This window comes from Saccopteryx bilineata, chromosome 8 (genome assembly GCF_036850765.1).
Source record: "Saccopteryx bilineata isolate mSacBil1 chromosome 8, mSacBil1_pri_phased_curated, whole genome shotgun sequence".
NCBI lineage: Eukaryota > Metazoa > Chordata > Mammalia > Chiroptera > Emballonuridae > Saccopteryx > Saccopteryx bilineata.
Window position 1 is genome coordinate 55,539,473 of NC_089497.1, and position 27,946 is coordinate 55,567,418.

A 27,946-nucleotide genomic window follows, 5' to 3' on the forward strand; every position below is an offset into this window, starting at 1 on the left:
CTCTCCTCTTTAAATGAATAAATAAATAAAGTTAAAAAAAAAGAAAATGTACTAAAAAAAAAAATTCCTTAAAAAAAAAAAAAAGAAAAAAGTGAAAAATAAAATAGTAGCCTTGGCCAGCTGGGTTTCTAAAAAGGAGATAGAAGAATCATGTTTTTCTCTTTGAAGGTTAGATAAAATATGATGACAGGAACCATAATGATTGTGACTAATGAAAAAAAAGTATCAAATGTCACCAAGTTGTTTATTTCTTTAAATTTAATTTTATTAAATATATTCTTTCTTTTTTTTTTATATAAAGATTTTATTTATTCATTATAGAGAAGGGAGAGAGAGAGAGAGAGAGAAGGGGGGAGGAGCAGAAAGCATCAACTCCCATATGTGCCTTGACCAGGCAAGCCCAGGGTTTTGAACCGGCAACCTCAGCATTTCCAGGTTGACACTTTATCCACTGCGCCACAAGTCAGGCCAAATATATTATTTCTTAAGAGCACCATGCTTAGTTGGTTTAACAAAACTTTTTGTTTTTGTTTTTTTGTTTTTTCCATTTTTCTGAAGCTGGAAACAGGGAGAGACAGTCAGACAGACTCCCGCATGCGCCCGACCGGGATCCACCCGGCACGCCCACCAGGGGCGACACTGCCCACCAGGGGGCGATGCTCTGCCCATCCTGGGCGTCGCCATATTGCGACCAGAGCCACTCTAGCGCCTGGGGCAGAGGCCAAGGAGCCATCGCCAGCGCCCGGGCCATCTTTGCTCCAATGGAGCCTTGGCTGCGGGAGGGGAAGAGAGAGACAGAGAGGAAAGCGCGGCGGAGGGGTGGAGAAGCAAATGGGCGCTTCTCCTGTGTGCCCTGGCCGGGAATCGAACCCGGGTCCTCCGCACGCTAGGCTGACGCTCTACCGCTGAGCCAACCGGCCAGGGAAACAAAACTTTTTTAAAAGGGTAAATGAAGGACCTGTCTGGTTGGCTCAGTGGTAGAGTTTGGCCTGGCGTGTGGAAGTCCTGGGTTCAATTCCCGGTTACGGCACACTGGAGAAGCGCCCATCTGCTTCTCCACTTTTCCCCCTCTCCTTCCTCTCTCTCCCCCCCTTCCGCAGCCATGGCTTGATTGGAATAAGTTGGCCCGGAGTACTGAGGATTGCTCCATGGCCTTGCCTCAGGTGCTAAAAGAGCTTGGTTGCCAAACAACAGATCAACGGCCTCTGAGGGGCAGAGCATTGCCCTATAGGGGGTTGCCGGGTGGATCATAGTCGGGGTACATGTGGGAGTATATCTCTCTGCCTCCCTGCTTCTCACTTAAGAAAAAAAAGGGTAAATGAATAAAAAATGATAGTATCAAGTTCATGTCCCTAATCACATCTATAAAGTTTAACATTTTTGTACTATTAAAAAAAAAAAATGTTTATTTTATTGAATTTTGAGAGAGGAAGGGAGAGAGCAGGGCCGAGACAGAAACATCTGTTCCTGTATGTGTCCTGACTGGGGGTTGAACCAGCAACCTCTGTGCTTCAACACAATGTTCTAACCAACTGAGCAATACAGCCAGGGCCTAATTTTTTTGTACTAGTAAAGGACAATAAAGCTTTAACGGAAGAAGCTAGAGGCAATAAACCTCAATAGCAGAACTAATACCTAGAAATGGCCTCTTGGGTGCTTAATTCCAAAGTATTAGAGTTTGGTGGAAAAACGGGGGAAATCTGACCGTGTTTAAGTGAGTTAACAGCACTGTCCCAGTGTTTGTTAGTTTGGATGATAACTATACAGGCGTTAACAATAGAGGAATTGGGTGAAGGGTACATAGTAACTCTGTGTGATACTTTTGTAACATTTCTCTAGGTCTAAAATTATTTTAAAATAAACGTAAAAAAAGTATTACAGCAAGTGTTAAAAAACCTGAAACCAGTTGAAGCATTCTCAATCTGAAATGCACTTATTTTGAAGCACAGACTCTATTGTGTATGAAGATGTAATACAAGTCAAAGAGCAAATGAGAACCTTTAGGAAAAAAGAGTTAGTAGTTTTGATTATTTAGCATTAATTACTACAATAAATTTATATGTATATAATTTCTTGGGTTGGTCCTTAGAAATAATTAAGAAAAACTGCTCAAAAGTACTTACACCGATTGACTCTAGTAACACAAAGTCATGTTAGTAATGACCAACTGAAGTTTGGAGCTAGCCCCATAAAGAGTAAAGATACTGGCATTTCTGAACAATTTTAGGAAAATAATACCCAAGTCTATTTAGGCAACATAAAATATGATGTTTATTACCTGAGGTACACCAATTTTTCTGCAAGCTTCTAGGAAATTCTCCACATTTCGCCTGCATTTTGCCATTGTTAATTTAGGCTGCAAAGGAAGAAAAATGTGATATTAGCAAAGTTTAAAAACATTTTGCTAACTTAAAAAATATTCTTGCTAATTGCTTTAAAAACATAATGGTTTAGATCAGAGAGTCAGCAAACTTTTTCTTAAAGGACCAGATAACAAATGTGTTAGTCTTAAGGGCCATTATAATTTGTTGCAACTACTCGATTCTGCTAAGAGCAGGAAGCAATATAGACAGTATATAAACAAATAAATGGGACTGTGTTCCAATACAGCTTTACAGAAATCGGTGCTGGCCTCTGGCTCATCTCTCCAGCTCTACCTCCTGCCATCTGTACCCACACCTTGTGCATGATCTATTCTGAACTTTAAAATTCCTTGAATGTGCCATGATCTTCCTTATCTTTCAAGTCTAGGAAAACTATGCAAAAAGTCCTATAATTTTACCTCTTCTGGGAAAGCTTTCCTGAGATCTCCAAGGCAGAATTAAGTGCTCCATTTTTTGTATTCCTATAGTAGGCCTTTTATACACCTCTCTCCTGACACACATCACACTGCTCTAAGTCACTGTATATATGTCTATTTTCTCCCTTAGAAGAAGTGAAGGGAAGGCAGGGACTGCGCTATTTATATTTGTACCTCAAGCATTATGCACAGTGCTTGCCACTGTACTTAATAACTGTCTGATGAAAAGCCAACATTTAACATTATAAACTTACTACAGCTGGTGAGGGAACGTGAATACTTGGGACAGATCGAGGCCACACATGATTGGCCAAATGGCAAAGAACAACACCATCGGTTAGAGCTGCTCCGAGATCACAAGGCAGAGATACTTTTAACCGGTACTCAATATGCTGAAAGAACAGGAAAATATGTAATATTATTAACTGAAGAGCGGCTGACACATAGTATAATAATGGGGTTACAATGGGATATATTTAATCAGAATACAAGATAAAATGCAAATAACTTCCTAACCCCTACTTCATCCTTCTATGGTAAATCAAGGTAAGGTCAATTACATACGTACGGCAGTCAGGTCACAGTGAACAAAATACAGGAGAAATTCACTTACCGTTTTCTGATTAAAAAAAACATCACCACTAGATTCTCTTTCAAAGCCAAAATAAAAAAATAAACACTATAGCCCTGGCCAGTTGGCTCAGCGGTAGAGCATCGGCCTGGCGTGCGGGGGACCCGGGTTCGATTCCCGGCCAGGGCACATAGGAGAGGCCCCCATTTGCTTCTCCACCCCCACCCCCTCCTTCCTGTCTCTCTCTTCCCCTCCCGCAGCCAAGGCTCCATTGGAGCAAAGATGGCCCGGGCGCTGGCGATGGCTCCTTGGCCTCTGCCCCAGGCGCTAGAGTGGCTCTGGTCATGGCGAAGCATCGCTCCCTGGTGGGCAGAGCATCGCCCCTGGTGGGCATGCCGGGTGGATCCCGGTGGGGTGCATGCGGGAGTGTGTCTGACTGTCTCTCCCAGTTTCCAGCTTCAGAAAAATACAAAAAAATAAAAGAAAAAGAAAAAAAATAAACACTATATACGATGTGTTATGCATATGAGTACATACATATAAATTATTATTACTCTTATAAGATTTCTTTACATGAGGCAGAAGAAATTTTAAAGTGGGTAAGGTGAACGATCAAGCTTTACAGAATAACCCATCTCATTTTCCAATTTCCTTAACAAGAAAATTTTTTACTTTTATCACACAATTATAAGTCACATAAACAAGTGATTGCAGGATTAAAAGTTATAAGTCATGTGCCTGACCAGGCAGTGGTGCAGTGGATAGAGAGTCGGACTGGGACGCAGAGGACCCAGGTTCAAAACCCCAGGTCACAGGCTTGAGCGTGGGATCATAGACATGACCTCATAGTCGCTGGCTTGAGCCCAAAGGTCAATGGCTTGAAGCCCAAGGTCACTTGCTTACACAAGGGATCACTATCTTGCACTCTGCTGGAGCCCTCTGGTCAAGGCACATATGAGAAAACAAATCAATGAACAACTAAGGAGTCCCAACGAAGAATTAATGCTTCTCATTTCTCTCCCTTCCTGTCTGTCCCTCTCTCTGTCTGTCTCTGTCACACACACAAAAAAGTGTAAGTTATGTAAATAAGTGATTGCAGGATTATAGGCTATACCAATATCAATGAAAAAGTGTAATTTAAAGCTAATGTACGCACTTTCCGGAGCAGATCTATTGATTCCAGTTCTTCGTCTCTCTGCCTTGAATTCTGCCCTGTTATGGGATCTGCAGAATCAGTGGTAGATGCAGAAGATGAAGGAAGGGGTGAGGCATGACCTAAACAAATATTAATAGGTAAGACGGAAAGGTGATTTGACAGTGCTTTAATACTCTGACCCACCTGATCAGTTTCCTTCCAAGTATAGCACTTACTATTCTGGATTAACTCTTTTACATAGATAAAAGTGAAGAAGTCACGGGGGAGAAGGTTGGGGGTGAGGAAAGAGGGACAAATATACAGTGACAGAAAATGACTTGACTTTGGGTGATGGGCACACAATACAATCAACAGTTCAAATGCTATAGAGATTTTCACATGAAACATATTTTTATTGATCAATGTCACCTGATTAAATTTAATTTTCTAAATAAAAATTTAAAGTTATTATATTAATTTTCAAATATATAAAATTAAAGTGAGAATTGTATAAAAACCAACAAATGTCCATTACCCATTTGGCTCAATTACTTTTGTTGGGTTATATCCACTGCATAATGTTTTTATTGAAAAACAGCACACATACAGAAAATTACACACAAATTATAAGCAAATAGCACAATAAATTATCTTCACAAAGTGGAAACATCTAGGTCAATAAATGCAACATTACCAACACCCATAAGCTTCTCTCAAGCTCCCTACCCATCAGAACCCAAAGTTCTAACACCAGGTTCTAACAATGGACTTCCTGACTTCTAACACCAGATTAGTTTTTAAACATTTTTGAACTTTCTATAAATAAACATGTTTATGTATATATACTTTTCTGTCTTCTTTTGATCAACATTATGTTTCTAAGATTTACCCCATGCTGTGTACATTAATTTGTGCATCGCTTATGTGACACCCCACTGTATAAACACGCCACAATGTTTTATCTGTTCTGTCACTGATAGACATTCAGTTTGGGGCTACTATGAATAATGTTACTATGAATATTTTTACACATCTCTTTTGGTATACATGTGTACATATTTCAGAGAGCAAAACTGCTAGTAACAGGATATACAAATGTTCAACATTAGTAGATAATGTATGTAAACAGTTTTCCATACTACTTTAGAATCCTATCAGTAGTATGTCTCCAGCTTCATTTTAAATCTCACTGCAAGTGCATCTATCAGTTACAGTAAAAGTAGTTTTGGACTTGAAATCTTTTTAATTCCATGTAATTTCTTTCTGGACCAGGCAGAAATTTGTCATATTAATTAAAAAAAAAGATACTAAGTCATTTAAAAAAATCACTGATTCATTTCTTTAAGAACTCAGAAAATAGCTTTTATAAACAGAAAAATCTGATAAAGAGCTCATTACAGAGAAGAGGAACATTCTCTAAAGCCCTGAATGAATATTTTATTTGTTCTAACACTATAATCTGCTTTTAGGTGGTTCAGAGACTTTCTTTTATTTTATTTTATTTTTTATTTTTTTATTTTTTGTATTTTTCTGAAGTTGGAAATGGGGAGGCAGACAGACTCCCACATGCGCCCGAAGAGACTTTCTAATTAAAACAAATTCAAACAAGATTCACCTGCTTTAAGGTCTGTGAGATTACAGATAAATGCAGTTTAGAAATTTTGCCAAGGTGACATCTCAGGGCAGAAGGTGAGAAGCATGTAACAGTTAACATTGTCATATAAGGCCTCCTGCTCCTCCCCCTTTAGTCACACCCTCCTACCTTTATTTATTTCTGCCCTGACAGCTGCTCGGAAAAGGAAGCTCTCGGGGCGCTGGGGCTGGTTTCTCTGGACAGCAGCAGGAAAATATGCAGGGGAATGAACTAAATTGGCACAAAAAGCAAAACAGATGAAAAGAGATGGAAAATCATTAAATATGAATCAGACATACATGCCACAAAAGTTCAATAAATGGGAAGTGAAATTAAACATGGTAATGATATAAAAGGATTATAATTTTGTTAATACAAATCTAGTAGAACCCTGACAGCAGTAAGGCTGCTTGTATGTATTTCTAATTGTCATGTTATTTTTGGTATCTCAGTAAAGGCAGAATGAATGTTAATATATTAAAAATAGTCTCTTGCAAACTTACAGCACTGGTAGCTCATGATCATTTTTTCAAATCAAATGGCTGAACAGTTGAACAACCATTTGAATTACAAAATTGAAAATGTGCAGAAAGTTCCCAATTTTGTGTCTGATTTCTCATCTCAGCAAAGGAAGCCACAGTTTTCTAAGAGGTAATTTATCAGCCAGGTGGGTACTTGAAATATTGAGAGGAGGACATCACTTTGTCTAACTACTATGCTGTACACTTGAGTACAAAATAATAATGAATGTAAACTGTAACTGAAAAAAAATAGTGAGGCCCTGGTCAGTTGGCTCAGTAGTAGAGCATTGGCCCAGAGTGTGGATGTCCCAGGTTTGATTCCTGGTAAGGGCACACAGGAGAAGCAACTATCTGCTTTTCCACCCCTGCCCCTCCCCCTCTCTTCCTTCTCCCACTGCCATGGCTTGACTGATTTAAGTGCATCAGCCCTGGGCAGTGAGAATGGCTCCAAGGAGCCTCAGCCTTAGGTGCTAAAAAATAAAATAAAAAAGCTTGGTTGTGAGCACAGCCCCAGATGGGCAGAGCATTGGCCCCAGACAGGGGTTGCCAGGTGGATCCTGGTTAGGGTGATGTGGGAGCCTATCTCCCCTCCTCTCACTTAGAAAAAAAAGTATCAGGAAAATCCTGGTAAAGAATTTTAATTCTGATGTGGTAAATGAACTGCACCTTTGTGTCTATTACCTGTTTCTGTTGTAGGTGAACTTGATACAGCATTGGCTTGATCATCATTCTGTAGAGAAACAGAGATACATAAATATTATTCAAGGAGAGGTACTCTCCACATTTATGAACACTTTGGGATAACAAAAGAAAAAAACTATGCAACTCTCCTTCAAAATTAAGTCTAGAAATGAGAATTTGGTCTAATAAATTTTTTAATGTTTACTTTTTTGATTTTAGAGAGAGAGGAAGGGGAAGAGAGAGAGAGAGAAAGAGAGAGGAACATTAATCTGTTCCTGTATGTGCCCTGGCTGGGGACTGAACCAGTAACCTCTGCTCTTTTGGATGATGCTCTACCCAACCAAGCTATCTGGTCAGGGCTCTAATAAAATAATTTGATCTGTTAAGGACAAATTTTTAATTGAATTATATCGAATACAAGGTTTATGTATTACATTCTTTAAAGACACTCCTATTATATAACAGGCCGTTACTATGATTGTGGAAAAAAAATTACCAGTATCCTAAGGCAGAAAACTTTATTGGCAATGTACAGAAAAGAATAATTTTTATTTATTTTTTTTATTACAGAGACAGAGAGTGTCAGAGAGAGGGATAGATAGGGACAGACAGGAACGGAGAGAGATGAGAAGCATCAATCATTAGTTTTTTTTTGCGACACCTTAGTTGTTCATTGATTGCTTTCTCATATGTGCCTTGACCATGGGCCTTCAGCAGACCGAGTAACCCCTTGCTCGAGCCAGTGACCTTGGGTCCAAGCTGGTGAGCTCTTCTCAAACCAGATGAGCCCGCACTCAAGCTGGCAACCTTGGGGTCTCGAACCTGGGTCCTCGGCATCCCAGTTTGATGCTCTATCCACTGCACCACCATCTGGTCAGGCATGAATAAAATTTTATGAAAGTATTTTTCTTGTATAGTTTCTAAAATATTTCCCCCTCTCCTCTGGGGGATAAAATTTAATGTGTTAAGAAAGAATGATGAAGGTTTCTTCATTTCAATTAGGAAATAAGGTGTTTAAATATTACAGAGAGCTGTACTTCCAGACTAGTACTTGAGTCCATGATGTTTTTAATTCATTGAACAAAGGAACTACAAATAGGAGGAAGAGCTAGTTTATCTAAAAAAAAAAAGGAAATGTAAAATGTAGTTAAGCTCATTTAAAAGACGTGCTGGTTAGCTGGGTTAAAGATGTTAAAGACTTGGCAGGGGAATAGACTCAAAAAAGCTGGATTAACAATTTTTCAGGTCTTGACATCTAAATATATCAAATAATTTAAATATGACTTTATGATAACTAAGACACATTTCTGAACTAAAAGAATGACTTTAAAACATACACACATCTGCTCCCATGTTTTATCTCCTTCCTTTCTGGTTTCAATTATTTTCAGAAATCTCTTATTTCTAATTGGAGTTAGGTCAGATGAAATTGATGATGGTATTTTGACTGCAAAAATAAATAAATAAAAGCCATGCTGTTGAGTAAACTCTTGGTCTGACCTGGAGGCCCATTTTGTGGGAACTATTCCTTGGTTTGATACTTTTAGCTTGAGAATTAAGTCTTGAAAAGGTGCATTTTTTTATTTTTTGCAAGGTGTATTTTTTATTTTATTATTATTATTATTTTAGGTGAGAAGAGAAAAGATAGTGCAGCAGACTCTGACACGCACCCTGACCCCCGGGATCCACCCAGCAACCCCACCTGGGGCCAATGCTCAAGTACCAAGTTATTTTTAGTGCCTGAGGCTGATGCGCTCCATTGGAACTATCCTCAGCGCCCAGGGCCACACTTGAACCAATCAAGCCACTGGCTGCAGGAGGGGAAGAGGAAGAGGAAAGGAAGATGGAGGGGGAAAGAAAGAGATGGTTGCTTTTCCTGTGTGCCCTAACTGAAAATCGACCCAGCATGTCCATACACCAGGCCAGTACTCTATCCACTGAGCCACTGGCCAGGGCCACAAGGTGCACTCTTGAGTGAAGTAATGTAATACACCTTCACTAGTGAAAAAGACAACATTAGTGAAATGGCAATACACTAAATTTAGAATGTTGAGGAGAAACAGAAATTTAAATGAATTTGTGGGTTTTTTTCTTTTTAATTATTCATTTTAGAGAGAAGAGACAGAGAGAGAAGGTAGGAAAGAGCAGGAAGCATCAACTCCTGTAGTACGTGCCTTGACCAGGCAAGCCCAGTTTCAAACTGGCAACCTCAGCATTCCAGGTCAATGCTTTAGCGACTGCAACACCACAAGTCAGGCAAAACAAATTTGATTTAAAATAACAGGAAGAAGTAAAAGAAATGAAGATGCAAATGAGGCACAAACTGGATATCTTAATAAGGAAACAAAAGACTATCCTTATTCAAAGAAAATGAGATAGGAGAAAAGGAGAAAACTAGTAGGCTAAACAAAGATATGTTCACAGACTAATGGCATAAGCAGAAAAGTGAAAAAAGTAGAGATTACTCCAGATATACAGGAAAAATAGTTTAAAAAAATTTAAAAAGACTTATTAGTAGGAGTTACGCTAAGGAAAAAAATGATAAGGTTAATAAGCAACTCTATTAGATGATAGAAGAGCTGAAAAAAATTCCATTGAATGGCAAAAAAAATTCTCTACCACCCAAAATACCAAAAGACACTACACAGTTGGGTATAATGAAGAACACAGCTAAAACAGAGGAAACCTGTAAAATTATGGGGGTTTTTTTTGTGACAGAGAAAGGGGGGGGGCAGATAGGAAGGAAAGGAGAGAGATGAGAAGCATCAATTCTTTGTTGCAGTTCCTTAGTTGTTCATTCATTATTTTCTCATATGTGCCTTGACAGGGGAGAGGGCGGCTCCAGCAGAGCAGAGTGACATTTGCTCAAGCCAGCAACCTTGGGATCATGTCTACGATACCATGCTCAAGGCAGTGGCTCCGTGCTTAAGCTGGTGACCCCATGCTCCAGCTGGTCACCTTGGGGTTTCGAACCTGGGTCCTCTGCATCCCCATCTGAAGCTTTATCCATTGCACCAACGCTTGCTGAGGCTAAAATGCTGATTTTTAAAATGTACTTTTATTAAAACTATAAATCTAAGTAATTTGCATTCTAAAATACTAAAATAATTAGTTCAACTCATTTATAAGCCACTGATGAAATTTGAAATTTTTTGAAGAACTGAAGGGCAAAAAAATAAATAAAAACATGCCTAAATAGAGTGTATACCTGCTGTAAAGTAACTGGGTGTCAAAAAATAAATCACCTGACCAGGTGGTGGTACAGTGGATAGAGCGTTAGCCTGGGACACTGAGGACCCAGGTTTGAAACCCCAAGGTCACCAGCTTGAGTGTGGGATCATAGACATGACTCCATGGTATCTCGCTTGAAGCCCAAGGTCACTGGCTTGAGTTCAATGTTACTGGCTTGAGCAAGGGGTCACTCGCTCTGCTATTCTCCCAGCCCCCAGTAAAGGCACATATGAGAAGATAATCAATGAACAACTAAGTGCCTCAGCTATGAGTTGATGCTTCTTATTTCTCTCCCTTCCAGTCTGTCTGTCCCTGTCTGCCTCTCTCTTTCTTGAAAAGAAAAATAAAATCTTTTTCAATTAATCAATGACAGTGCTCCAGGTCTTTCATAAAGTTAGATTTATCACACAATTTTTTGACATACTTACATCTGGCTTTTTTCAACTATGGTCCTTGGTAGAATAAGTCCCAATGCCCTAAGTTATTGAGTATAATGAATTAATTTCTCTCCTCTACAACTAGAATGGTACTAGTTATATACTTTCTTTGAGAGAATTCTGAAAACAGTTCCTCAAATAATTTTTTGGGGGTATTTTTCCGAAGTTAGAAGCAGGGAGGCAGTCAGACAGACTCCCACATGCACCCGACTGGGATCCACCCGGCATGCCCACCAGGGGGTGATCATCTGCCCATTGTCTGTTGCTCCATTGCAACCAGAGCCATTCTAATGCCCGAGGCAGAGGCCATGGAGCCATCCTCAGCACCTGAGCCAACTTTGCTCCAATGGAGCCTTGGCTGTGGGAGGGGAAGAGAGAGATAGAGAGGAAGGAGAGGGGAAAGGGTGGAGAAGCAGATGGGCACTTCTCCTGTGTGCCCCAGCTGGGAATTGAACCCAGGACTTCCACATTCCAGGCTGATGCTCCACAGCTGAGTCAACTGGCCAGGGCTCTTTTTATTTTTTAAAAGATTTTTTTGTGTATTATTTTTTTTTGTATTTTTCTGAAGTTGGAAACGGGGAGGCAGACAGACTCCCGCATGTGCCCGACCGGGATCCACTTGGCATGCCCATCAGGGGGTGATGCTCTGCCCATCTGGGGTGTTGCTCTGTTGCAACCAGGGCCATTCTAGTGCCTGAGGCAGAAGCCAGGGAGCCATCCTCAGCGCCCGGGCCAACTTTGCTCCAATGGAGCCTTGGCTGCGGGAGGGGAAGAGAGAAGCAGAGAGGAAGGAGAGGGGGAGGGGTGGAGAAGCAGATGGGCGCTTCTCCTGTGTGCCCTGGCCGGGAATCGAACCCGGGACTCCTGCACGCCAGGCCAACACTCTACCACTGAGCTAACTGGCAGGGCCTAAAAGATTTTATTGATTTTACAGAGAGAAGAAAGAGAGGGGTGGGGAATGAGAAGAATCAGCCCATAGTTGCCTCACTTTAGTTGTTCATTGGTTGTCTATGTGCCTTGACTGGGAAAGCCCAGGGTTTTGAACTGGCGACCTCAGCATTCCAGGTCAAAGTTCTGTCCATTACACCTCCACAGGCCAGTTTCAAATAGTTTTCTGTGTTGCTGTTCAAATAAGGAACCTAGCTGAGAAAGGCTAGCAAAGAGTTAACACAGAAGAGAATTAAGTTTTCTCATGAGTCATTCATGTACCTATAACATCAGAAAAAAAGGTTAACAGGCTTACAGATGTTTTAAAGCTGGGGTCAGCATTTAGAAAGACATGATGTAAGAATTTGAAAGTACTCTGATAAAACAGAGCAAAAAGCAAAAGTATTTTGGAAAACAAACATACAAGATGCCCAAATTATCACTTAGGAGTAGAACTAAACATAAGAGAATAGTAGATACCAAGCAAAATCAATATCAAAATGGAAAAAACCAACCTAATGCTCAGTAAGACACGTGAAAAACCCCTGCTTTATGCTCAACACTGGGCCAGCTCTAAGGAGAAAGATATTTGTAGTTGGGGACTGTGGGGCCAAAATGGAAAGCAGAAAACTTGTAAAAGCTCCTAAATATTGCCAGGCTGGGAAAGGCATTGTTGGTCAAATAAGTTTATAAAATATGATTTTTGGCCCTGGCCCATTGGCTCAGTGGTAGAGCATCGGTCTGGCATGCAGAAGTCCCCGGTTCGATTCCCGGCCAGGGTACACAGGAAAAGCGCCCATCTGCTTCTCCACCCCTCCCCCTCTCCTTCCTCTCTGTCTCTCTCTTCCCCTCCAGCAGCCGAGGCTCCATTGGAGCAAAGATGGCCCGGGCGCGCTGGGGATGGCTCCTTGGCCTCTGCCCCAGGCGCTAGAGTGGCTCTGGTCTCCGCAGAGCGACGCCCCGGAGGGGCAGAGCGTCGCCCCCTGGTGGGCGTGCCGGGTGGATCCCGGTCGGGCGCATGCGGGAGTCTGTCTGACTGTCTCTCCCCGTTTCTAGCTTCAGAAAAATACAAAAAAAAATAATAATAATTTTTATGTTTGCTTATAGTTTGCATTGGGGCTAGGCAGTGCCTGGTATATGTGGTTTCTGAAGTTACAAAATTACCTTCCTGCTTGGGAAGGGTCATTGTTTTGCTAATGTTTGTTGGAGGAGAGGTTATTGCCTCAGAAAGTTTTGAAAAGAGAAGAGAAGAAGGCGAAGAGGCAGAAAGAAGCCATGTTTGCAGAGTGAGAGCAGAGAGAATGCAGAGTGCTGAAGAAGCAGCCATATTGGCAGGGAAAGAGAAGGTGTGCAGATGGGGAACCAGAGCTGAGGGGTTTTGGGAGCCCTACTGAGACTGGTGGGCCTGTGATTCTAGGAGAAACCAGAGAAGATTCTCCTGGTTGTGGAACTGGAGAATGTGTCAGGGCTTTGGGAACCCTGTGTGTTTGTTCATCCATAGGTGCGAGACTTGTATAAGGAATGGCCCACCATTTTTTGGCTCCACTGTTTCTTTACCGCCTGCCTGAATTCAATGAGAACCTGCATGTGTAAGGCAACGACAGCGGTGGCCTCTGGCCATACAGGCATGTAAAAGGATCAGTTCATTTAGGGAGAAGACAAGGATGGCATCATAATAGTTTTCAAATATAAAGATTGCTATTTACTAGACAATCTCCACTCTGTAAAGAAGAAGTGTAAATCACAGGAGGACAGCCTGACCAGGTGGTGGTACAGTGGATAGAGCATCAGACTAGGATGCGGAAGGACCCAGGTTTGAGACCCCGAGCTCACCAGCTTGAGCGCGGGCTCATCTGGCTTGAGCAAAAAGCTCACCAGCTTGGACCCAAGGTTGCTGGCTCCAGCAAGGGGTTACTCAGTCTGCTGAAGGCCCACGGTCAAGGCACATGAGAGAAAGCAATCAATGAACAACTAAGAAGTTGCAACGCACAATGAAAAACTAATGATTGATGCTTCGCATCTCTCTCCGTTCCCGTCTGTCTGTCCCTGTCTATCTCTGCCTCTGTAAAAAAAAAAAAAAAAAAAAAAAAAATCATAGGAGGACAGAGAGAAGTTAGAAAAGGAGAAGGTCGCCTGACCAGGCAGTGGTGCAGTGGATAGAGCGTCGGACTGGGATGCAGAGGACCCAGATTCGAGACCCCGAGGTCTCCAGCTTGAGCGCGGGCTCATCTGGTTTGAGCAAAAGCTCACCAGCTTGGACCCAAGGTCGCTGGCTCGAGCAAGGGGTTACTCAGTCTGCTGAAGACCCGCGGTCAAGGCACATATGAGAAAGCAATCAATGAACAACTAAGGTGTCACAATACGCAACGAAAAACTAATGATTGATGCTTCTCATCTCTCTCTGTTTCTGTATGTCTGTCCCTGTCTATCCCTCAATCTGTCCCTGTAAAAAAAAAAAAAAAAAGGAGGTCTTCTTGACAATGAGGATGATTAATCATTTATGTATCACACGATAGCAAATATAGAATTACTATCCCTAAAGGTCTTAAAAAATGAATATACTACAGGTTCTTATTCTTCCAGGCCATATAATCTGTCACAACTATTGCAACTCTGCTGCTAAACAGAAAAGCAGCCACAGACAATACATAAGCAAACAGGAGTGGCTATGTACCAGTAAAACTTGACCAAAACAGACATCTAGGCCCATAGCTTATTCACCCTGACTATAGAGGGTTTTGGCAGTAACAACTTCGGGGACTGGAACACAAATTGTTTTGCACATACATTAGACATTAAAGTAAATTTGATATTATATATTAGCCAAAAAGAAAAGAATAACTCATGACAAAATAACCACTAATAAGAAAATGAGAATGACATTTCAATCAGAATCTGAATATAAAGAATTAACACAGGCTTTATGACATTCTGACATGATAAAACTTTAAAAAAAAATTCAAGTGAAATGAGTGTTGAACTCAAGTAGTTTTATGCGCTTAAAGTACATTTCAGCAACTCTAGATTCAGATTGCTTACTGTTAGACCAATCCATGGAAAAGACCTCTGCTAACACACCCTCCCCTAATTTCCTGGAGAGTTACAGTAACAAAAGATACCTTAACAGGAGTGAAGGCAGAAGAATGAAGCAGGGGAGCAGCACAGTCCACTTGATTCAACCCTGACAGCGACTAAATTTCAAGAGAAAGAGAAGAAATAGAAAGCAGGATTAAGTTAGCAAAATGTCAGGCTGGCAGGCAGGCAGGCAAGCAGATCTGGTCAGTAAAATTAGAAAAGAAAAGGTCACTGACAAACTTTCAAATGGCTTCCTAAGATATTGGTAGTGAAGAAACCAATATCTGGGGGGAACCCCACAATTTATAAATGTTTTCCACCTGTATAATTCAAACTAATTCAATACCTCATACCACATCAAGCAATGAAAGGCATGATTAAAAAACAATTCTATTGAGAAATAAAACTGAGGACATCTTTTATTTTTAAAGTAAAGTAGGCTTGAAACTATGAGTATCAAGTTCATTTTAACTGAGCAGAACCAGCATGAAGAAGAGAAGAGTAATATTGTTTTCAGTATTAATCCAAATCAGATATATTATAATTTAATAGCGCTAATGTGAGAAGACAGGATACGAGAAGTCTGCATCACACCTTAAGGGTGAACCAGCATTTCATTCTGCCTGAGAAAGTCCAAATGTCCAATAAGATATTAAGTACAATTTTCCTCTTTTTCTAAATCCTTTATCCATTCACCAAGCTACATACAACTAGTTCGCTATATTAGAGACAGTATTAGTATTTACTGTATACAATTTTGATTACAGATAAAAGCTGCTCAAAACATGACAGTATTTTCTTTTGATGGAGAACGGGAATCAGAGAAGACAGGACTTTGACAAAGGGTGTTGGACACAATTGTATCTATTAAAACAACAAAATGCCAACAGCTTAAAAACATTAAAGGCTTTATTAGTTAAATTTTAAGAAATTTAAATTAGTATCACAAACATCTGAATCATGAAGTAGATGAACATGAACATATATGATGTTCAGAAAAAAAGGTGTGTAGGCAGTTAATAAACACAACTATTTTATTTATTTATTTATTTATTTATTTATTTATTTATTTTCAGAGACAGAGCTAGAGTCAGAGAGAGGGATAGATAGGGACAGACAGGCAGGAACAGAGAGATGAGAAGCATTAATCAATTTTTTTGTTGCGACATCTTAGTTGTTCATTGCTTTCTTATATGTGCCTTGACCGTGGGCCTTCATCAGACCGAGTAACCTCTTGCTCAAGTCAGTGACCTTGGGTCCAAACTGGTGAGCTTTTTGCTCACACCAGATGAGCCCGCGCTCAAGCTGGTGACCTCGGGGTCTTGAACCTGGGTCCTCTACATCCCAGTCCGATGCTCTATCCACTGTGCCACCTCCAGGTCAGGCTAAATACAACTAATTTTTTTTAATTTTTTTTATTTTTTTATTTTTCTGAAGCTGGAAACGGCGAGAGATAGTCAGACAGACTCCTGCATGTGCCTGACCGGGATCCACCCGGCACGCCCACCAGGGGCGATGCTCTGCCCCTCCGGGGCGTCGCTCTGCGGAGACCAGAGCCACTCTAGCGCCTGGGGCAGAGGCCACGGAGCCATCCCCAGCGCCCGGGCCATCTTTGCTCCAATGGAGCCTTGGCTGCAGGAGGGGAAGAGAGAGACAGAGAGGAAGGGGGGGGTGGAGAAGCAAATGGGCGCTTCTCTTGTGTGCCCTGGCCGGAAATCGAACCCGGGTCCCCCGTACGCCAGGTCGACGCTCTACTGCTGAGCCAACCGGCCAGGGCCTAAATACAACTATTTTTAATGACAGTTGAGAGATAGCAAATCTCCCTACCCCCGAAATCACATAACATACAGTGTAATATTATCTTTTCATTTTTTGTATTTTTCTCAAGTGAGAAGTGGGGAGGCAGAGAGACAGACTCCCGCACACGCTGGACTAGGGTCTACCCAGCAAGCCCACTAGGGGGTGATGCTTTTGCCCATCTGGGGCGTTGTTCTATTGCAGGGGTCCCCAAACTTTTTACACAGAGGGCCAGTTCACTCTCCCTCAGACAGTTGGAGGGCCGGACTAAAAAAAACTATGAACAAATCCCTATGCACACTGCACATATTTTAAAGAAAACAAAACGAGAATACAATGTTTAAATTAAAGAACAAGTAAATTTAAATCAACAAATTGACCAGTATTTCAATGGGAACTATGGGCCTGCTTTTGGCTAATAAGATGGTCAATGTCCGGTTCCATATTTTTCACTGCTAGCCATAACAAGTGATATGACATGCTTCCGGAGCCGTGACGCTGCATCCTGCGTCACCGGAAGTAGTACTGTACGTGAGCGACGCCGTGCTTTGCAGCACTGCCACATACAGTACTCCAGGAGCACATTGGTGGTCTCACTGACCACCAATGAAAGAGGTGCCCCTTCAGGAAGTGCAGCGGGGGTGGATAAATGGCCTCAGGACTGGAGCCATTCTAGCACCTGAGGCGGAGGCCATGGAGCTATCCTCAGCGCCCTGAGCCAACTTTGCTCCAATGGAGACTTGGCTGCGGAGGGGAAGAGAGAGACAGAGAGAAAGGAGAGGGAGGAAGGGTGGAGAAGCAGATGGGCACTTCTCCTGTGTGCCCTGGGCCAGGAATCAAACCTGAAACTTCCCCATGCCAGGCCGACACTCCACCACTGTGCCAACTGGCCAGGCCCCAAAGCAACATTATCTTAAGGCAGAAAAAAATAATGTACTTGTTTTTTGGTACACTTCTTCATTTTTTAAAAATTTATTCATTTTAGAGATAGAGAGAAAGAGCAGGGGAGGAGCAGGAAGCATCATCTCCCATATGTTCCTTGACTGGGCAAGCCTGGGGTTTCAAAGCAGCAACTTCAGGGTTCCAGGTCGACACTTTATCCACTGCGTCACCACAGCTCAGGCCATTACTTCCTTTTTTTTCTGCCTTAAGATAGACTAGTATAACTAATATTAAATATTATTAATACTTATTTCAAATTCTGTATTTCAAGTTAAGTTAAATTTAACATTTACCTTGCTATATCATAACTTCTCATTATGAAACAATTTAATGAGCATTATTAGATGCACAGCATTTATGGGTTGATTCAGGAAATATTTACTGAGTACCTAATATATCCTAGGAACTATGACAGGGACTGAGTATACATAATAAATGCAACAGAGACTATCTCAGGGCCCACAAAGTGTACAGTCTAGTAGTCTAATAAAGGAGAGATATAAAATAATAAACTCCTACCTAAAAGCACTATGAAAAAAAATTGCCAACAGAGACCTAACCTTGATTTGGGAGTGGAGAGTTACAGAAAAGCCATTTTTAAAGGTGTGACATTTGAGCTGATACCAGATTGAGTAGAAATTAACAAAGGGGTATTTGCTGGGAGGGAGAGGCTTTCCACGCAGAGGGAACAGCATCTGCAAAGGTCCTAGGTAGGCAAAGGGTTTGCCAGATTTGAAAAGCTAAAAACTGCTGGTCATGCCCTGGCCGGTTGGCTCAGCGGTAGAGCGTCGGCCTAGCGTGCGGAGGACCCGGGTTCGATTCCCGGCCAGGGCACACAGGAGAAGCGCCCATTTGCTTCTCCGCTCCTCCGCCGCGCTTTCCTCTCTGTCTCTCTCTTCCCCTCCCGCAGCCAAGGCTCCATTGGAGCAAACATGGCCAGGGCGCTGGGGATGGCTCTGTGGCCTCTCCCCCAGGCGCTAGAGTGGCTCTGGTCGCAACATGGCGACGCCCAGGATGGGCAGAGCATCGTTCCCTGGTGGGCAGAGCGTCACCCCCTGGTGGGCATGCCGGGTGGATCCCGGTCGGGCGCATGCGGGAGTCTGTCTGACTGTCTCTCCCTGTTTCCAGCTTCAGAAAAATGAAAAACAAAACAAAAAACAAACAAAAAACAAACAAACAAACAAACAAAAAAACTGCTGGTCATGAAGATGGTCAGAGATGAGACAGACGGTAGCCAGAATATGCAGAGCTTATAGGCCATGCTAGGAAGCTCACATTTAATTCTAAGGATCTAAAAGACCATGTTAAGAAATATGGACTTCATTTTTTTCCCATATGAAGGCACTGTAGAGTAGTTTTAGGAAGATCGAAGCTAGGATTTAAAACATGATTTTTGCAGTGTTGGACACTATCTGGCATACAAAAATATGCGAGACATGGCCCCTGCCTTTTTTTATTTCTTAAGAGAACAAATCCATTTTATTTATTTGCTTTTCAGTAAGTTTAAAGCCTAGACGCATACAGCATTACACGGATTCTGTGTCCAGTGGCCTTAACAGGAAGGTTGCTTTGGAATTCAGCACAAACCACTGTTGCAATGATCACGAGTTACCTTTCTCCAGATTATTCTGGTTTGGTTTGGTTTGCCACCAGGAGTCACTGTGTTGTTCTTGCCTTGTACACATAAGCACATCTCTTGCCTAGATAGAATTCAGTTTCATCTCAGCATAAACACTTTCATACTTGTTGTTACAGAAGTCCTGTTCCCAGCAGCTCCAAGATGGTGGGCGGAAAGAGTAAAGGCCATCTAATTTAGGTGAGACATGAATACTGATAACTAAAACTCAAATGTATGTGTTTTGAAATGGCTGAAGCCCATTTCAAATTTCATGCTAAAGGGATTTTGTTCTTTTTCAAATTCCACTTTTTCCTTGACAAAAAGTCTGGGCACTCAGATATATATCACTTACTATATGTGTTATTAAACCTCATTTTGGTTTCCTACATTGTTTTCAATTATAGTATAGGAGGCAATATAGCATGGTGCTTAACACAGGTTCTCAAGTCACCCAGATCGAGATTTAAACTCAGCATGGCACTTACTAGCTATGTGACCTTGGACAAGTCACATTCTGGACAAGACATTCTTTTTTTTTTTTTTGTATTTTTCTGAAGCTGGAAATGAGGAGAGACAGACAGACTCCCGCATGTGCCCGACCAGGATCCACCTGGCACGCCCACCAGGGGCGATGCTCTGCCCACCAGGGGGTGATGCTCTGCCCCTCCGGGGCATCGCTCTGCCACGACCAGAGCCACTCTAGCACCTGGGGCAGAGGCCAAGGAGCCATCCCCAGCGCCCGGGCCATCTCTGCTCCAATGGAGCCTTGGCTGCGGGAGGGGAAGAGAGAGACAGAGAGGAAGGGGGGGGGGTGGAGAAGCAAATGGGTGCTTCTCCTATGTGCCCTGGCCGGGAATCGAACCCGGGTCCCCCGCACGCCAGGCCAACGTTCTACCGCTGAGCCAACTGGCCAGGGCCTGGACAAGACATTCTATGCCTCAGCAATCATTTGTAAAATAAGCTAAACCTTAAGGCTGCTGTGAGGAGTAAATGAGATCATCCTGGTACAGTGTTTGAATCATCACAGGCTCTCAATATTTTTCTGCATTAATTTAAATGATTAGTTGCTTCTCATGCCAATTAACTTCCTGTAAAACTCCAACAGTTGGTGATTATATTTATCTATAAGACTGCCCAGTTAAAATGTGTTTTATCCATCTTAAAATGAGGATTGCAGAACACACAGAAATTTGAATAGAAAATGGAAGTTTACATAATAGGAATCTCATGTTGAAGAATGCAGTTCATGTACTAGTATGCATGATGATGGCAGTTACTAGCACATAAGACAGCAGCCAAAATGGGCAGCAGACTTTTGAACTGCTAGTTTTCAATACTACTGTGAAAAAAGTAACATAAAACATGATGGGAAAAGCAATTAAATAAATGGTTAGAATTATTTTTCAAGGTTGATAAAAGTAAAATTTTCAATAAAGTTCTCATGTTATACTGATTTTCAGTTGATGAAATAGTCAATAAGACTATACCAGTGGTAAAAATGGTCAGTAGATAACATTCCAAGTTAATGTTTCCCTGAGTTTAAAAATGAGCATGAAGGGATAATTTTGAGATATAAGCATTCTTTTTACTTTTAAGGGAAGAGGAAAGGAGATATTGTGGCACTCCCATATGCGCCCAGACCAGGATCTACCTGGCAACCCCATCTGAGGCTGATGCTCGAGTATCGAGCTATTTTTATCACCTGAGACTGATGTGCTCGAACAGAGATATCCTTAGCTCCTAGGGCCATGTTCAAACCAATCAAGCCACTGGCTATGGGAGAGGAAGATGGAGAGAAGGGAAAGAAAAAGGGAGCAGGGAGAAGCAGATGGTTGCCTTTCCTGTGTGTCCTGCCCAGGAATCAAAACTGTGATATTCATACGCTGGGCTGACACTCTATCTACTGAGCCACTGGCCAGGGCCAGAGATGTAAGCAATTTTTTAAAGTTTGGGATTTTCAGTAGCTTAAAACAGATGACAACATAAGATGCCAAATACACAGGTGTATAATTAGCATCATAGAGTAAAAAAAAAAAACCATTTAACTCACAGGTGATTAATAAAATAAGTGCTCCTGGAATTAGAAATGACAATTAAAAAACTCCTAACATGTATACAAAGCCAACATGGTTCTCAATGCAAATGTTTTACTTTTGAAAACATTAACAAAGATATTTTAGCTGCAGACCACTGGACCCACTAGGTACATCATGAATAGTAATATAGGAAAACAGTTCTAGCTATTTTGCGAAGCATTTAGTAATGACGCCCATCATGTTTCATGATATATCATTTCTGAATGAAAAATGTAATAGGTATTTTCCAATTTTGAGACACAGCAATTTAAAACTCTATTTTGTGCAAGGCTCTTACCACTAACAAGGCACTATCATCAGTGTGCTGAGACCTTCTGGATGGGAAGAAACACTGGAGAGGTGGAGAAAATGAAGCAATGTCAAAAACAAACTGTGCACACACGTGACATTTCACAAATACACAAGCAAAGAGACATATTAAGACATACTTGTGAAGATGCTAACATACAGGACCACATACATTATCATTTGGAATTCATATACCATAATAGCTAATAAGTTGGTTCTGAGTAATGATTTTTGTCCAAAGAGCTTAAACAACTTCAAATATGATCTTACTGCCTAAAAACTTCCTAAAGCAAAGCGGGAACAGGGATTAATTATTCTTTGTTCACAGAAGAGAAAGCTGAAGTATAGAAGCAATAACATAAGGAATTTGTCATCTAGTGAGCCAGTGACAAATAAAAACTGAAGAGTCATGATTTCTAGTCTAGGCATCACTTTATTACCTTTCTCAGACAAAACAATAGTGTACCTGGAAATTTTAAAAGCTATTTTCCTGAGAAGACTTAATATTTTTATTTATAATTTATTTTTTAAAAGATTTTATTTATTGAGTTTTTTAAAGAGAAGAGAGGAGAGAGAGGGGGTGGGGTGGGGAGGAGCAGGAAGCATTAACTCATAGTAGTTGCTTCTCATATATGCCTTGACCGGGCAAGGTGGGGGTTTCGAACTGGTGACCTCAGCATTCCAGGTTGACACTTTATCCACTGCACCACCACAGGCCAGGTGAGAAGCTTTAATTTTTAGATAATAAAGTCCCCAGAATGCTCATCAAGAAGGAGATGTGGGGTAAAAAAGGAAGAATGCATTAATTAATGTATACAAGTATGGTCAATAACATACACACTTAGGAAATGAGCAATGAAGTTGAAAATTGAGTCTTTCTGTTTAATACTGACACTACTCAGCTTTGCCAGATACCCCTTCAGGACTACCTCTCACCACATGATATGCTTCAAAATGGATGAGAAAGATGATACCTCTGGTGGGGGTCGGCAGGAAAAGAACGACTCTCCAGATACAGGTACAGTTTCATTTATTTTTATTTATTTTTTTACAGAGACAGAGAGAGGGACATACAGGGATAGAAAGACAGGAACGAAGAGAGATGAGAAGCATCAATCATCAGTTTTTCATTGCAACACCTAGTTGTTCATTGATTGCTTTCTCACATGTGCCTTGACCGTGGGCCTTCAGCAGACCGAGTAACCTTTTGCTCAAGCCAGCAACCTTGGGTACAAGCTGGTGAGCTTTGCTCAAACCAGATGAGCCCGCGCTCAAGCTGGTGACCTCAGAGTCTCGAACCTGGGTCCTCCGCATCCCAGTCCGACACTCTACCCACTGCGCCACTGCCTGGTCAGGCCATAGTTTTTAAAAAATTTTTGATGTGTATGGTTTAAATAAACCCTGATCTATAGATTCTGATAAACTCCCTGGCCTGTGTCTTCTTCCCCCCAATAAATAACATTTGTGAGAAGAGAAAATGGCAATAATTTGATCACTGAAAACACATAATAATCACATGCCAAACGTTTCATTCCCTTCGCAATAAAAAATTCCCAAGTAAAGGTGATTATAAAGGCTTACCTCGCCATCTAAGGAGGCGTGTTGTTTCTGTGGACTGTGTGATGCTTTTTGCTACAGACCCCAGATCCCCCCAAAAAAGGAAGTTGATTAGAATTTGACACACTCCAAATGATAAAGTCTATTTACTAAAATTTCTGTATCATTTTTTTTAAGTGAGAGGAAGGGAGATAGTGAGACAGATTCCTGCATGTGCCCTGATTGGGATCCACCCCGCAACCTCTGTCTGGGGCCGATGCTCAAATCAACCAAGCTAGTTTTTGCACCTGCACCTGATGCGCTCAGACCAACTGAGCTATCCTCAATGCTGGGCCCGATGCTCGAACTAGTAGAGCCACTGGCTATGGGAGGGGAAGTGTTGGAGAAGGGGGTGAGGGAGTGGGAGAGAACAGATGGTTGCTTCTCTTGTGTGTCCTGATTGGAAATTGAACCCAGTATGTCCATATGCCAGGCTGATGCTCTATGTAGTGAGCCAACCAGCCAGGGTCTCTGTATTTCTTGTGTATAACATTTTTCAAGATTAGAAGTTATTTTTCTTTCCTTTAAATAGCTTACAATTGGAATGAGAAAGTCAATAAAATGACAAATAGTATTTTCATGTCTAAAAGCATCTATAAGTAGAAAATTTAAAAACATTTTTATATATACATGCAAACAAACACATTCACATAATATTGATTTCTTATTATATATTCTCTCAATGACATCATTCTCTTTCTCCAATGGCTTCAAATATCACTCTAATGCTAACAGCTTTAGTTCTCATCTATCAGCCAGATTTCACACTTGCACTTCAACTGCCTGGGAAAAAACTACTTGGACACTCGACTCTCACCCTGTGTTCAACACATCCAAAAACTCACAATTTTCCAAACCAATTGGCTCTTTTCCCCAATTTGCTAATTTGTTATTATGTCAAATAACAGTATTATAACATCTGTATAGTCACTAATTTATGATGTGTTCTTATATACAGTATCTCAAGTGATTCTTCTTCTTACTCCATGAAATAAACATAATCATTTAAAGATGAGAAAATTGAGGTTATGTGATACACACAAGGTTGCAAAGTTGATAAGCAGCATAACTGAGATTTGTACCTATGTCTTCTGACTCCAAATCCACAATGCTAGACTCCTATTAAATACATTTTTGCCTGACCTGTGGTGGTGCAGTTGGTAAGTGTAGATCTGGAATGCTAAGGTCACTGGTTCAAAAACCCTTGCTTACCTGGTCAAGGCACATATGAGAAGCAACTGTAAGCTGATGCTTCCCACTCCTCCCTCAGCCTTTCACTCTCTATACTCTCTAAAATCAATAAATAAAATCTTAAAAACAAAAACATTTTTTAAGCCTCAAAACCTTGCTTTGCGACTTCCCACCCCACCTGTCTTCAATGATTTACAGCATTCACTACACGTCTATGTATATACAAGACATAATGATGCTTGCTTCTCCTGAAATTTCTTTTATAATTTTTAAAATCCACTGTGGTGGTAGGGTGAGCACCAGTCACCATACCAGAAAAGGTATTAGATGTATCTGTAATAATTCTGAAATATTTAATATTTGACAGTTAAATTACACAAAAAGATACAGAATGGTTCAGTAACTTTTTTAAAAATTTTTATTTTTTTTTGAGGCAGAGACAGAGAGAGTCAGAGAGAGGAACAGATAGGGACAGACAGAGAGGAAGGGAGAGATGAGAAACATCAATTCTTCATTGTGGCTCCTTAGTTGTTCATTGATTGATTTTTCTTATGTGCCTTGTCAGGGGTTGGAGGGGGGGGGGCTACAGCAGACCGAGTAACCCCTTGATCGAGCCAGTGACCTTAGGCTCAAACTAGTGAGACTTGCTCAAATCAGATGAGCCCATGCTCAAGTTGGTGACCTCAGGGTCTCAAACCTGGGTCCTCCACATCCCAGTCCGACACTCTACCCACTGTGCCACCGCCTGGTCAGGCTGGTTCAGTAACTTTTCAAAAGTCAATCTGAATTCAAATTCAGGTATTCTCACTCTAAGCTCTTCCTACTATGCAACACTGCTTCTCCTCAGTAAATCTCAGAAATCATCTAGTATGATGCCTTTATTTACACGCTAGTCCAGGGGTCGGGAACCTTTTTGGCTGAGAGAGCCATGAACGCCATATATTTAAAAATGCAATTCCATGAGAACCATACAACGACCCATGTACGTTAAGCATTACCCAATAAAAATTTGGTGTTGTCCTGGAGGACAGCTGTGATTGGCTCCAGCCAACTGCAACCATGAACATGAGCAGTAGGAAATGAATGGATTGTAATACATGAGAATGTTTTATATTTTTAACGTTATTATTATTTTCATTAAAGATTTGTCTGCAAGCCAGATGCAGCCATCAAAAGAGCCACATCTGGCTCACGAGCCATAGGTTCCCGACCCCTGCCCTAGTCTAATTATTGCAATTATTCTCCATTGCAGTTTCCTCTTTCTTAGTCTCTTTCTAACATATTCAACACCAACATATTAGTTTTTCAGACTTATCCTTCCCCTCATGTTTTTCTTCTGCTTAAGAACTTAAAATTATTCTCTTCTGCACAACAGATCAAGATCAAACTCTAATTTGACATTTAATCAAGACTGTCTATAATGTGATTATGTTTTACTGGCTATGTACTTCTTCAGAAGGCAAGCTAAATGAGTTAATTTATATAAAATGCATAGAACAGCACTTAGGACATAGTATGAGCTAGCCATTATTATTTACGCAGAGTCAGTATAGCACTGTGGTCACTGAGTAAGGTTTGGAGTCAGCTTGTCTTTTTTTTTAAGCAACCGTTTCTTTCCCATCAACCTTATTTCCATTTTCTATTCAGCCTGTCTTGATAAGAATCCTTGCTCTGCCAAATACTGATTATTTAACCTCAGGTAAACTATCACGCTCTCTCAGCATCAGAGAGCCATCACCACCACAGGTGGATAATTTGGAAATAAAAAAATTTATCATGTGTCTGATTCTTAAAAAATATATATTTATTGATTGATTTTCAAGAGAGAAAAAGCAGAGAGGGGAGAGAGAGGGGAAGAAGGAAAAAGGGAAGAGAGGGGGTGAAGGGGATTGAAAAAGAAGGGGATAGGGGAGAAGGGGAGGGGCGAGAGGAGCAGAATAATTTTGTTGTTCCACTTATTTATGCAGTCATTGATTGATTGTTCTATGTGCCCTGACCAGGGGTTGAAGCTGCAACCTTAAAATGGTATATCAGGATGATGCTCTAACCAACTGAACTACCTGCCCAGGGCCTCATGTATTTGGTACTTAAAGAAGATGGTCTTTGGCTAGACTTAAACACAGGAGAGAAAGAAAGCATTTGGAGGACACAGGTGATTCATTCATTCAATCATTCATTTAACAAACATCTACTGAGCTTTACTATTGGTTAAGAATTGCTAAGATCTAGGGATATAGCAGTGAATAAGTAAGACGGACATGACTCTGTCTTCATGGAATTTACAGATTAATGAGAGAGTCAGATATCAAACAAACATACAAATAATTATGTATTTATGAATAAAAAATTCCAAGGTGATTTTAGAACAGAAAGACTGAAGCAATACAGGCCAAAAAAAAAAAGAGAACAAGATTTAGAAGCAACTATAGAGGCTATAAAATGTTAAAAAAAAAAAAAAAAAAAGAAAGAAAGAAAGAAGTATTAACAGGAGTTAACTGAGTAGGTATGGAGACAACAGAAAAGGAAGAATCAAAGATGACTCTAAATCAGCCCATGAGTCTCACAAATTTTTGGTATTCAGTAGATGTGAGGAAGTTACAGGTTAGATAACAGTTTATAATTGCATAACACTTTCACTTCACTTTTATAATATTACTGATCTTTATTAATGCACTAGAGATCAAGGAAATGGCAGGTGGACAGTAAAGTGATTACTAATTAAGAGGAAGAGACTACTGTCCTAAGAGAAAGGTCATCACTTCAAATTGCCTTCAGGCCTACCTACATGACAACAATTAATAAAATCAGAAGTAGCAGACACTGACACTATTTACTCAAGATTCCCTCAATGAGGAGAAAAAAAGCTGACATTTTAATTAAGACAATAAAAACTGACAGCCTCTGCAAAATAAATAAGCATTTCTAAGAAACTTGAGGGATATCATTAAAATTTTTTTTAAATTGTATTTATTAGGATGACAATGGTTAAAAAATTATACAGGTTTCAGGTGTACAATTTTATAATACAGTGTGTCTGTAAAGTCATGGTGCACTTTTGACCGGTCACAGGAAAGCAACAAAAGACAATAGAAATGTGAACTCTGCACCAAATAAAAGGAAAACTCTCCCAGTTTCATATCCATTCAGTGCAGTTTCGATGTGGGCTCACGCACAGATTTTTTTTTTTTTTTTTTTTTTTAGGCACACTCTTAGGTAAGAGGTGCTTTTTTTTTTAATTCATTTTAGAGAGGGTAGGGAGAGACAGAGACAGAGAGAGAGAGGAGAGACAGAGAGAGAGAAGGCGGGGAGGAGCTGGAAGCATCAACTCCCTATGTGCCTTGACCAGGCAAGCCCAGGGTTTCGAACCGGCGACCTCAGCATTTCCAGGTCGACGCTTTATCCACTGC

General features: G+C 40.9%; 1 protein-coding gene across 10 annotated transcripts in view; it reads right to left on the bottom strand.

The window, feature by feature from the left end:
• LRCH3 (leucine rich repeats and calponin homology domain containing 3) overlaps positions 1-27,946 on the bottom strand; it is a 155,193-nt gene that overhangs the window by 10,582 nt on the left and 116,665 nt on the right. For 2 of the 10 annotated variants that reach the window (XM_066240682.1, XM_066240679.1), the window contains exons 13-20: positions 23,334-23,384; positions 21,742-21,795; positions 15,056-15,127; positions 7,342-7,390; positions 6,269-6,370; positions 4,528-4,646; positions 3,055-3,192; positions 2,279-2,356 (exon numbers count right to left, since the gene is read on the bottom strand). In XM_066240682.1, the coding sequence (XP_066096779.1) occupies positions 2,279-2,356; positions 3,055-3,192; positions 4,528-4,646; positions 6,269-6,370; positions 7,342-7,390; positions 15,056-15,127; positions 21,742-21,795; positions 23,334-23,384 (663 nt within the window). The remainder of the gene's footprint in view (positions 1-2,278; positions 2,357-3,054; positions 3,193-4,527; positions 4,647-6,268; positions 6,371-7,341; positions 7,391-15,055; positions 15,128-21,741; positions 21,796-23,333; positions 23,385-27,946) is intronic. The other 8 variants (XM_066240688.1, XM_066240683.1, XM_066240680.1 and 5 more) reach the window with 7 other exon arrangements.